The sequence below is a fragment of the Dermacentor silvarum genome, chromosome 2 (assembly GCF_013339745.2).
Source record: "Dermacentor silvarum isolate Dsil-2018 chromosome 2, BIME_Dsil_1.4, whole genome shotgun sequence".
Lineage (NCBI taxonomy): Eukaryota > Metazoa > Arthropoda > Arachnida > Ixodida > Ixodidae > Dermacentor > Dermacentor silvarum.
The window spans coordinates 239,368,688-239,381,086 of record NC_051155.1 but is presented as its reverse complement, the minus strand read 5'-3'; the positions used below and the strand labels follow the sequence as shown (position 1 = coordinate 239,381,086).

The 12,399-nt window shown below is 46.7% G+C and overlaps 1 protein-coding gene across 1 annotated transcript in view; it reads left to right on the top strand.

The window, feature by feature from the left end:
• The first annotated feature begins 461 nt into the window (after nucleotides 1–461).
• The window catches only part of LOC119440764 (tyrosine-protein kinase RYK-like), a 35,623-nt gene continuing 23,685 nt past the window's right edge, over nucleotides 462–12,399 (top strand). The window contains exon 1 of the mRNA XM_037705644.2: nucleotides 462–573. Coding sequence (XP_037561572.1) covers nucleotides 462–573 — 112 coding nt within the window. The remainder of the gene's footprint in view (nucleotides 574–12,399) is intronic.

The window sequence follows — 12,399 nt, the reverse complement described above, 5'->3', positions numbered from 1 at the left end:
CTGCTAAATGCTCGCTCTATTGGTTAAAAGCTGTGTTTTTTCCCCTCGTTCGCACCTTTTACACATTTTCACCATGTCAATTATTACATTACGACATATGTATGCGCTTGGCTCTAACTGCAGCCCCCCCCTTTTTTTTTCCCCTTTCTTCATCTTGATTTCGTGTACTTCAGTTTTCGTCCATTCTCTTCACCCTTGATGCGTGAAATAACGTGAAGCGAATGCCGCCTTCGCGCGCCAGAGTCGTTGCCCTCCAGCGGCTGAGCACTTTCTAGCCACTTTGGACGGGCGCTTTCTCTCTCGTGTTACTGCGCTGCCGTGTGCGCTCCAACGGCGCCGGGTTCGTGGGGAGAGATCCCTCGTTTAGGGAAGTAGGGAGGAGGAGCGCTTCCCACTGTGGCGCCCCCTGTGGTCCGCGACCGGCGGCGGTGGCGTCGGCGACGGCGGCGCCTGGGACAGGCATGGCGGCACTGGCCGTGGCGGCTGCTGCCCTGTCTCTGCTCAGCGCCGCCGCTTCATCGAAGGCCGCGTTCAACCTCTACCTCAAGCAGCACGAATCCCGGCGGCTGTTCGGTGAGTGGCTTCACTCGGCCACCGACCATGGCTTTCGGTGCAAGCCAGAATCGCTTCAATGGTGCCACGAAAGCTGCGCGTAGGGACACGCATTCGCACGCTGGATGTCCGCGCGTTCTAGCCGTTTCCTATTTTTCTTTCCCGTATATTACTCTCGTGGAAGTCCTTACTGCGTGATCCACGCGAGGCAAACAAACACCCGTCTTTCATTAGCGCTCGCCAAGCAACAGAGAGCGCGGCTCGACCGCGATCGTGCGGGCTTCGCGACGACGCACGGCGCGCATTTTCAGTGCTTGTTTCCCGATGGAGTGCAGCCGGGACATCCGTCTGTGCGTCATCTTCTGAGGCGCCTCCCTACGTTTTGGTTGGAGTATGTGCTATCTATGCGAAAATAGCGGCCGCAAAATATCTTCTGGACGTCTTGCGATCGAACATACTCTGTGATCTTCGAAATATTGCAACGGCATGTAGTACACGTGGTTGCAGCTACGTGGCAACGCGCTCCTTTTGTTGCTCGCATAGTATATGGTCGAAAGTTCTGCCGACTTTAACCGCAGGCACCACCAGAGCTCCGCGTCTAGATAAGCAGTTTGAAACATGTGTGAGATACATTTCGAGCCCATCGGTACGCCATCGCTCCACTTTATACCCTCCCTGACGTCGTTTCTTTTATACTTGGCTTATGCAGAAACGCCATACAGCTAATGATCCTTTTTAGTGGCGCTTCCCAGATCATGCACACCGACTTGTGCAAACTGCGCTGTGCTTAAGTATGCTTAGCAGTTGTTATTACTAAGCGGTGGGGTTAAGTTCAAAATTCGCGACTATAATATTTTGTGAAATTTTCATTAAACAGTATGGCAATATTGACAGAGTCGTAAAATAAACATTTCAGTATGTAGCAGTCTGCGCTGTCTCCTTCTTCACATTCTTTGCTCGCATTGTCTGTACTGTCTTTAAAATACGAATGTCAGGGTAAAGGGCTTGTGGCCAAGCTATCGAGATACAGCAAACGTGTTAGCGTACGGTGCTCCATCTCCCTTTCGACGCTCTTGACACGGAATTTTCAGTTAACCAGAACGAAATGTAACTTCGATGTTTTTCTTCTGAACACCCACGCTAAGTCATCACGAACATTTCGTACCGAAAGGTAGATAGAACATCTCGTAAAGATACCCCTGCGACTTTTCGTCTAATCTTCCTTGAAAGCTTTCTTTGCCACTGAAATTGTCTGTTTGCAGAAAAGCAACATTAAAGGCAAGTGACATCGCCGGAAACCCGGTCATAGATGTGGAGGCTATAATTTTGTCCTTACCGCGAAGGTTTGGCAAAGTATACCCTAGACGGGTAGATGTTTGTTTATAGATAACAATATCATTAGCATAATCATTATCATCGTCGTCGTCATCACCATCAGTTTCTTTTTCTATTGCCGCTGCAGGAGAAATGCCTCTCTATATCATCTCCTATTACTTCCATCTTGATACCGCTGACTACATCTTATGCCTTCAAATTTTCTCATTTCATCACACCACCTAATCCTCTTCCGTCTTTGACTGCATTTCAACTCCATAGACTAGTACTGGTAGATAGCAATGATTGTGCACATTTCTTTTCAAGGATAGCGGTAAGAGGCCGGTCATGACCTGGGAGGGCGAGCAATATGCGCTAAAAACCATTTTTATTCGTCTAGAGATTGCTTTCACATGATCCGGGTACCCTGTGACTACTTAGATAAATGCGTCGTTGCACAGCTTACAGGGGATGAATAACAATCGCACGCTCTTATTCTCTCTCTTACCATGGTATTGAAACTAATATTAATCGTCAACATGATAAATCTTCAATCTTATATATCCTTTTAATTTGTTGGTTAGTGTCTTCAATAATGTGTTGTAAGTTATCTCAATCTTTACTGAACAGGATAATGTAATTTGCAAAACGCGCGTTGCTGAGATGTTCTTCATTGATCTTCACAACTAATCCCTCCCCATGTAACATTTTGAATACTTCTTCCAAGGACGCAGTCAGTAAAGTTCGAGAGAATGTTTCTACTTACCTAACTCCATTCTTGATGGGTATATTTCTGTGCTTGTGATGATTTATCGTAGCAGTGGAATCTCTGCAGGTATTTCCTAGGTTGGTCACGTGTGCTTTCTCTGCTCCTTCACTATTCAATGCTTCCATTACCGTGGGTAGCTCTAATGAATCTAATGTCATTTCGTAGTCTACGAAGGGCCATATAGAGAGTCCAGTCATGTTGCCCAGACGTCTCAATAAGACATGGATGTGGTACATATTCTTGGTAAGGCCAACCTGTTCTCTGGGGTTGGTTGAAATCAACTGCTGTCAAGATTTTTTAGTTATCTTAGGGAAGATATTGCTTAATGCCAAAATAAGGCCAATGGATCTCTAATTAGTATTTATTTCTTTAATGTCTCCCTTACTATAAATTAATATTATGGGTACATTCCTCTAAGTCTCTGGTATACTTAAAGTTATGAGGCATTGCGTTTAAAGGGGCGCAAACTTTTCAAGTACGATATCCCCAACATCATTTACCATATCGACTCGTATTCCATCTTTTCCTGCTGCTTTTCTATAGCAGCAGGAAATAGCCCGTCTAACCTAACCCTTAGTTATACACGGGTTGTCCATTCTTTATATGCAACTACGTCTAACCGCGTGGTTACGTGGCCGTTCTTGGTACTGTGCACTTCAGTATAGAATTCCTCTGCTGCCTTTACTCGATCATCTAAGTTCCCCCTGACATTTCCATGGTTACTTTTGATTGCATGCATATTGTTCCTGCCAACGCAAAGCCTCCTTCTGGTTGATTTCATGTCTATCCTGTTATTTACGGATTCTTCAATTTTTTTTCTTTGTTATAATTTTGAATGTGTACCTATATGTACATTACATGTACATACACATGTGTACGAATATATACAGTGTCATTAAGGTGACCCACGGGACGGACGGAATCACGATTCCATTCAGCAGACTGACCGTGACGTGGCGGCACACTCGGTCGACAAATTTAATAGCCGCCATACATCATCTACATAACGCAGAAGGGCCTACAAAATTGAAACACGAAATCATGGAGCTCAATTACCCACTGTTGAAATAGAAACTGTCAGGCACAGGCGAGGCAGAAAGCAAAAATGAATGTACGAGTACAAAATAGTGCGGGCAAAAAGAAACAAGTATGGATGGAGGTAGACGGCGCGTCGCTTCGGCATGCATGAAGCACAGCTCGCACATAAGTCTGCCTGACTAACACGGGACTTCAGGTGACACCACGCAGTACGGAACTTGCAGCTGAAAGCCTAACTCCGCAGGAAAAAAAATAATAAGAAGAAGGAAAACGAAACACAGCTCTGCATTCACTAGATAAGCCTGTTGGAGGTATGCGCCGTCAAACAGCACTCCACCAGTGAGCAACATTAGCTAAATTAAGCTAGAGTACAAGCACGTGTCTCGCTTCGCTTCGTTCGTCTGTTTGGTTGAAGCTTTGCATACTCGCTGTGGAGGAAAAGGGCCAAGAGGGAAAGAGAAACGAAAAAAAAAAAAGAAACATCTCGGGCAGTCGACCAATTTCTTTTATGTGCAGAGATGAGATTAACGACTGCTTTCTTTCTTTGCTTGAGGCACACGAATCGATGCTTTCAAATTGGCCATATAGAGCATTGCGCTAGTATAATCTCCATGTCAGCTCGGTCTTTTCTAACGGATTAGAGTGTCTGACCATAGCGCATCACTTTTCCCTTTGTTGACGCAAAATCGATGGCCACCTCCTACAGTCGTTTTATTCTCGTTATTACTATTTCAATGGATGGGAACAAACGCGAGGTATTCGTTGAAATTGCAGAGATAATTAGTATTTTTCTGAAGCGTTCGTTGTTTCTGGAAGTCAAAGTAGAAAACAACGAAATAGCGCAGTCCGTCGCAGTGAGGTGCAATTGGCTTGAGAGAGAGGGGGGTTTACAGTAAGGGAGAGGTCGGCCCGTGCTATCTTACTCTGACCTGCATGCTACTCTGCAGTGGGAAGAGGAAGGGGGCGGTTGGGATTGATAATGATCAAAAGAAGGGAGCGCGTGTATGCAAGTAGCACGTTTCTTCATTTGTAAATCATCGCGTTTAAGTCAGCGTCTTTATAAATGCAACTCTATAGTTTGCGTCATGCCAAAACCAAAAACCAAGTCTTGTTATACTGGTCGGCTATCGACGTGTTCGAACGAAGCACTCAGCTTCTGACGTTCTCGCTCGCACGTGTTTCAATCACTTGACATTTCTCACAGTTTATATGAAATAAAATTAAATTCACGGGTTTCGCGTTCCAACACCCCGATCTGATTACGAGGCACACCGTAGTAGGGTGCTCCTGATTAATTTTAACAGCCTGGGGTTCTTTAACGTGCACCCAATGCACGGTACACGAGCACGGTACACGAGCACGAGCTCACCAGCGCGACACCATATAGACACTGGGCTATAGCTGCGCGGGTACAGTTAATGTCAGTGTCACTGAGACTATCATTGAGGTGTGCATAGCCCCTCGTGAACGCAACACCAATCTTATTCCGGTACATCATACATGTTCGCTTGCGCTTGAGCTTCGGAAGCATATGAAATTTTCTCTGTCATGGTTATGCATGGCACCTGTGGCGTCGGTGCGGTTGGGTTAATCGGCCAAACACGAAGTTTCGAACGATGCAAAAAAGGAAAGCGTTCGCATCTTGTCACGAAAACGTACGTAATACGTGCTCCAGAGGCATCTTTCAAAGCTGTGTTTCCTTTTCTGACTGCTAGCTCATTTCCGACAAAATTTAGACCTCTTTCCATGACGCAATCAATAGCTTGCAGAGCTCTACCTTAGCACCCTAGAATATCACCCATGTGCAAAGCAGCTCCCTGGAAAGAAAACGAGCGGCCTCCCTGATAAGAACAAGTTGAACGACACACCAGCCGCGGTGGATATGGCGTTCTTCTGCCGAGCTCGAGGTCGCGGATTCGATTCCCGACATCGGCGGCCGAATGTCGATGGGGGCGAAATGCGAAAAATGCTCGTGTACTCATATTTAGGTGCAAGTGGTCAGCATTAATCGCAAGTACTCCACTATACGGCGTCTCTCATAGCGCTTTGGTACGATAAACATCGTCAAGTTGTGCAACAGTCGGTGTTAACGTATGGTATAACCGTCTAACTTGAACCGCCGAGCGGTGAAGCGATGACTATTTGAGTGATGTACGAAAACCACCGTTAAGCAGATGGCGTGACGGACTCACGGGCATGTATGTATGTGTGCCGCCGTTCATTGTAGCAATGCGTGGCAGGGCAATTTTCCATTAATTAAAGCCCCATTATCAACGGTATTCCGAATTGGTCGGCGGAAAACGTCATAGAGGGGCTTTAATTAGTTGCCATAGACAAAGAGGTGGGACGCAAGACTTGTTCGCAATTAAATTATCTGAAATCGGACCAGCGGTTTACCGCCTAGGTATAGGACCCACGGAGATGCCCTGTGAAATATTTGGAGGACGCTTAAGCTTCGCATTTAACATTGGAACGCGATAACATTCAAAGATCCCTGGCTGCTTATCAGGCTTCCCGGCAACTGTAGCTTTCTTTTTTTGTGCAACTTCGCCGCCGCGCACGGCTTCCGGGGAGGCCAGCGCCATCTGGATGGTGTTTTTGCAAGGAACTAACCGCGGCGCGCCGCTGTATAAATTGTAGAAACACTCGAAAAGGGAATTGTGTTTGAGTTTCCGCGTAAGAGAATTATGTTTTCTCGTATATTCAAAATTACAATCCGACGCTATCACGTCCGTAGGTAGTGGTTAAGTCGTACTTCACGATTTTTTCTGACGCATTTTACTTTAAGAAATTCAATTAGTTCACTAACGCCTCTGCGCCACGCGGAGGGCCTGCGTGGTCGGGGTGGTTCGGGATGAATTTTTGGGCCGTGGACGCCGGCGCCTACGGCGACGCCGGATTTTCTGCGACACGGGGCTTTTAACGCTGTCGCGTTAATACCCGCGGGAACGACCTATGAATCTCGTGACGCAATATGGCCCGTGAAAAGCTTCAATCGAACTGCATCCACCCTGAAAGCAGCTTTTCACAGTCCTCAAGGAGTGATGTCATCACAGGGAGTCTTGGTGACTGCGTCGGGTCAAATATCGAAGGTACACCCCAAGTCGCTCACAGTGCCTATATGTACACCGATAAAGCGAGCACGTGCTTCTTCTATTGTTCTTTTGCCTGGCGTGCAGCATTGTAGACCCAAGCGCAATGCTTGATCTTGAACGCTCTCCGTGTGGCGCACGCAGCCATATACAGGACGCTTACCTGAGAGCACCGGCATGTTGGGCAGCAAGTACTACAACAGCGAATCACTGCATAGAGGCATACTCTTCCTTTTCTCTGCTTTTATTTCGTGCTCCAACGGCGACAGTGTTTACAAAGCAGGCTCTGCAAAGCTACACCGAGTAGTACGCAACACTTCAGCGTGTCATCTAACGACCGTGACGAAGCCACAGAGCTTGATAGTTCATGCGGATGGACATCCTCCGCATTATCGATGCTTAGCTTTTACTAGGGTCCTTCGTTTCACTCTGCGCACGCATTGTAAGTCGCGTGCATTGTCTATATAGCGAACACTTACAGCGCACAGCCCTTAACTATACGCTTTAATGACTGTCTAGCTATTTTCTTTTTTTTATATAAATGAGGCATGCGTAAACGTAAGGAGCTCACCAGCAGATTGCGGTTCAGCAGGAGCCGGCACTGTATATATATTCTGTTTTTCTTCGTTTTTCGTTTCGTCTTAGCAAACATTTTTGACAATTGCTTGGGGAGATGGCACAGTTCTACGCTTTGAGCTGGATTACTCGATGAGGCAGACATTACTTGCGCGAGAAATCAAGACTCATAATTCGCTACTATAGGACGCACATTGAAAATAACGAATAGGAGACGATGTAGGATGTTACATTTAAAGTATACTCCCGCACTGCATCGAAAGGTGTTTTGACACGCACGCACGCACGCACGCACGCACGCACGCACGCACGCACGCACGCACGCACGCACGCACGCACGCACGCACGCACGCACGCACGCAGGCACGCACGCACGCGCGCACACACGCACACACACACACACACACACACACACACACACACACACACACACACACACACACACACACACACACACACACACACACACACACACACACACACACACACACACACACACACACTGTGCGTAAGCCAGTGATATAAGCAGCGCCAATCAATATCCGAGTTCTTGATTCTTCAGGGGACACAGCCGTGTGCTTCCTCCTTGCCTTCCTTCTTCCCCCACGACCAACGGCGAAGAGAAATCAGAATGGGGGCCGACGAATCCGCTCATTATCTGCGGATTAGCGACTACTGGCAAGAGGAGCAAACCCGCACCGCGCCAGCCGGCCTCTTGGCGCCGGCAGACGTAGCGCTGCAGCATGCAGTGTTTGCGCGTGCGTTGTCGAAATTGGGCGCGTATTCACAAAAACCTTTTACGCTAGAATTGTCAATTCGTAAGAGAAAATTCCATGCAATGCTGATGCTGTACACAATATTGGCGAAAGCGGTCAGCCAATGGCAAAAGGAACTTAAGAACGAGAAGCTTTGTGGCTGCGGCCACTCAATCGCAAAGCTGAAGGTTTATCTCTGAGCGTAGCGTTTTAGAAAAAATATATAAGAGAGAGAGAGATAGAAAACGAAAACGTGCGGGACACGACTCACGAAGCAACTTTGTTTGCATAAAGTTGACGCGCAGAAGCAAGCTCTGGCATCAGAGCCAGCACGTATGTATATATACGAATTGACAAAAAAAAAAAAAAAAAGAGAAAGAAAAAAAAAGAAACAAATTCAGATCCAATGTACATTTTGGAATCTATGGGAAAGGAAACTTTCGTGAAGCGGTTAAATAAATGTTATGAAACTGTTCATCTCTTACAACGCGTTTTGCAGAATTGCAATTGCCGATTGCGTACCTGCTCGGCAAGTGAAATATAGATCGACGCTGACACTCCCACCACCGGACCCACGTGATCCACGCGAATGCGGATTACACTGCCTCTCATTTTTTATCAAGCCATCTCTGGGATCAGTCTAGCTTACTATTGCACTCCACCACCGGCACACTTTACTCGGCGAGAAGACCACCGAGCAGGCGAGAGCTCTTTGATGCGATGAGATATCGCTTGCTTCAATTCGTAATCTGCAATTTGTGCCCTAATGTAATTAGTTAAAAAGCCGGCTAGTGAAATATAATTTTGTCAGTTATGCATTTTGATTGCTTGCGCAAGTAATGTCCTCCTGTTTGAGCAATCCAGCTCAATAAGTATATTTCTGCTATATGACACAGGCCATTTAAAAGAAACAAATTGGTATATGCTGACATACGTAGCGTCCTCACAATTCCGAATGTTGTCGTTGTTATATGGATGAAAATTATTCGTGCCGCGTATCCTCTCCACACGAATTATGTGGAGAACTACTAAACCACAAGAATGCAGGCGATCTTATTTCTTATTTACCCAGAGGGGGGCGACGTTAACGACACTAGAATAATGAGAAACGACCCTAATCCTTGACTTCTGCTAGTGGCACAGGCACTCGCACCTCGATCGGCGTTGGTGTACCCTGGTGTACTGTTTGGATTAACTTTGTGTTTTCCTTGTGTTAACTCTGTGTTATTAAAGTGAAGTACGACACAGGCACAGATAATGCTGGTGAATTCTTGATGTAAACGATGTAAACTACACTACAAAATGCCACGCACATTACGCCAAATCTGTATTGACGCGGTTGGTATCTAAAGTGTACGATTGTGTGCTTTGGTGAACGGCAAGACTTTCCTTAATTGTTTATAATTATTCCTGACACGTAATGAGCTCCTTACTGTACTAAACCTGTACTCTGATATCATATCTATCATCAACCATAAGTATAACCATCGATATCTACCTGTTTTTTATTTTTTATGATTTATGTTTAATTTCGTCTCACCTCTGTGACAAACCGGAAGTCGGTTCCTAACGGAAGTTGCTGCGCAATAAACAAGAGTGTCATTCGGTGTTCGTGCCACTAATAACCTATATTCTCCCCCAGTGATACGCGGAAATGCCATGTCAATGTCACAATGTCACCCGGCAGCCCGTCGTGGTCGCCTCGGCGCGTGGTGCTTCCTCGCAGTACGAATGTCGGGGCGAAGCCCGTGAGCATGCAGCTTTTCATCTCGTTAATTTCGCCCGTCGGAGATAAATTTCGGGGAGCATGATATATGGACCTTCGACAGACGATTATATATAGCCGGCAAGAATTTCTGACACTCTCCGCTCCCATTCACCGTTTTACTGCGTTTTACTTCGTTTCTTCTGTCTTGTGCTTTTGTGGGAGCTTTGTATGAATGCACCGTGTTGTTATACGTGAACCTATAGGCCGATGGAAATGTCTTTAATAAAGTGGGCATCTTAGAAGACTCGGTTAAAAAAAAAAAAGCTCTACACGTGCAGACCTAGCTGTATCTTGTGTCTGTTCTGTTCCTATTGCTTTGTTTCTCTTCTGTTCTTCCTTTTATTTTTCTAAAGAAAAACTGACTGCCAGAGTGAGAATGAATGATAGGGGCGCGGCTCTATGGCCACAATGTCGTTATGACTGTATACCCATTAGCAGCCTATCGTTACGAGAAAAAAATTTAATATATAATATATAGTGAGAAAGCCGGATCGCCCTGTCTACGAGGAGACGATGTGATGAAGAAATACGGGAATTCCGCGCTGAACAACTATATAGCATCTCATAGGAGCGCACGGCCGCTCTATGCTATTTGCCCTCCATTTGAACTGTCCGTTGGAAAAGGCGTTCCAGCACTAATCTAGCGAAAATGTTGCAATCAACCCGCCTCTCTACATAGTTATAAAGAGAGCCGAAAAATTCAGTGGGCGGCGGTGCAGAGACAGCGAGTGTTTGATGAACTGGCACCGACCTACTCCATTAATCATCCGCTGCCTGTCTATACGTACCGTTGGCTCTCTGAGCTTAATCGCCTATAGCTACGCATTCCGCCGGAAGAACACGTCGTCGTCGGAAATAAGGAAGCCCGGGGGGGGGGGGGGGGGGGGGCAAAAACAAAAGGGAGCCTTGCGCTTGAAATTTTCAAAGCGGGTCAGCCCCGAGCGTCGTTGCCCGCGGCGACGGCTCATCGATCCGCGTCGGCACGTATGTACTACACACAGCGCAGCCGCCGACCTGTGGAGCCGCTCGGCGTGTGTACCCGCCTATACACACACGGTCGCTGATCGCACGGCGGATCCGCTTCCGATTCGATGATCCCCTCGCGGCCCAGCGGAGAGCATCTCTCGGTCGTGGCTCAAGTTTCCCATCTTGTCATGCAGAGACTATTCCGCGGCTGCGGGCTTCTTAATTCCCCAAAACCCTTAATGGAAAAAAAGTGGCGCTGCGGTGCTGTTTCGGGCGTGCGAATGCCGGGAAATGCGGGCTTCTGATTCAGACCTTTCTCGACGAAACAGAGCGTGTTGGCGACGGGTCCGGCGAATTCGGTAGGGTTTGTCGTTCGAGGTGCCCTTTGACCTCGATCGGATGCCGTTACACCCCTTACGCCAATAAGCACCATCAATAAGCTTAAAGATGCCCTGCCACAAACCTTTCTTTCAAAACTGAGAACAAACGAGAATGAGTGCGATGCCTTCCAATGAATGTATGCACGTGGAAATGTTTTTGATAAGGGCCTAATAATAATGGCGATACAAAGAGCGCTATGCTTGCTTTCCCCATTCTCCCAACATGACGTTTCCAAATATCTCAGGCGGCGCCGATCAGCAGTGCCAGCCTATTGCCTTTTTCTTAAATTTTCTTTCTTTCTGAGGTGCACTTATGGTAACCCTTCAAGGTTGGTGTCTGACAAAGATGCCAGAGAGCTACAAAGAAGCAGTAAGAGGACAGAGGTAACAAGTTAAGAACTGCTGCAGCTTCCCAGTTTTGCTAGGAGATTGGAAGAGTATGCATGCCTGCGCGAGCTTTCGTTCTAGAACAACACATAATCACGAACAATATCCCAGTGGCTATCGCCTATGCGCTGTCGCGCGCGTCTGTGACGTCATAGGAGGGTATAATAGAAGGGGACAGCGAAAACCACAAGAGAGAGAAAGAGGGAGAGAACTGTCTTTTATGTAATTGTGGGCTCCCATGCTGCGGTGCAGCGTAATAAAACGGCTCGGGTGTTCTTGGCGGCATTAACTACAGATCGTGAACCGTGTTCCAAAAGTGTTCACTGCCCTTTTAAAACAGTCTGCAAGATGCTTTTTGAGTTACATTCAATAATACTTCGGCTGGGGCTAGTTGGCACATAGTATTTACATTGTGTTACATAGAATTACATTACTATGAGCAATTTATGTTGAAACATGAGCACTCGGCGCTATAGAGTACAGTTATATCAACTGTATATAGAGAGCCGTTCCTCCCCCGTTCCTTTCTGAAAACATGCCGTTCGTTTGGCCCGATATCTCCTATAATTAGCACCACATGGAAGAGAGGGGGGGGGGAGAGAAAAACAAAAGATCTCAGTATCTGTAAGGTGATAGTTTCGGCTTTCTGGTGACCCATTAAGAGCATTAGACGTAGCGCGCTGGGGACAAGGACAAATGAAAGATTGACATGAAACACTGTGCGCCACGTATGTCCTGTCACTTCGTCTGTCCTCATCCGCAACGGGGTACGTCTAATGATCGTAATGGATCTGTATCTCTT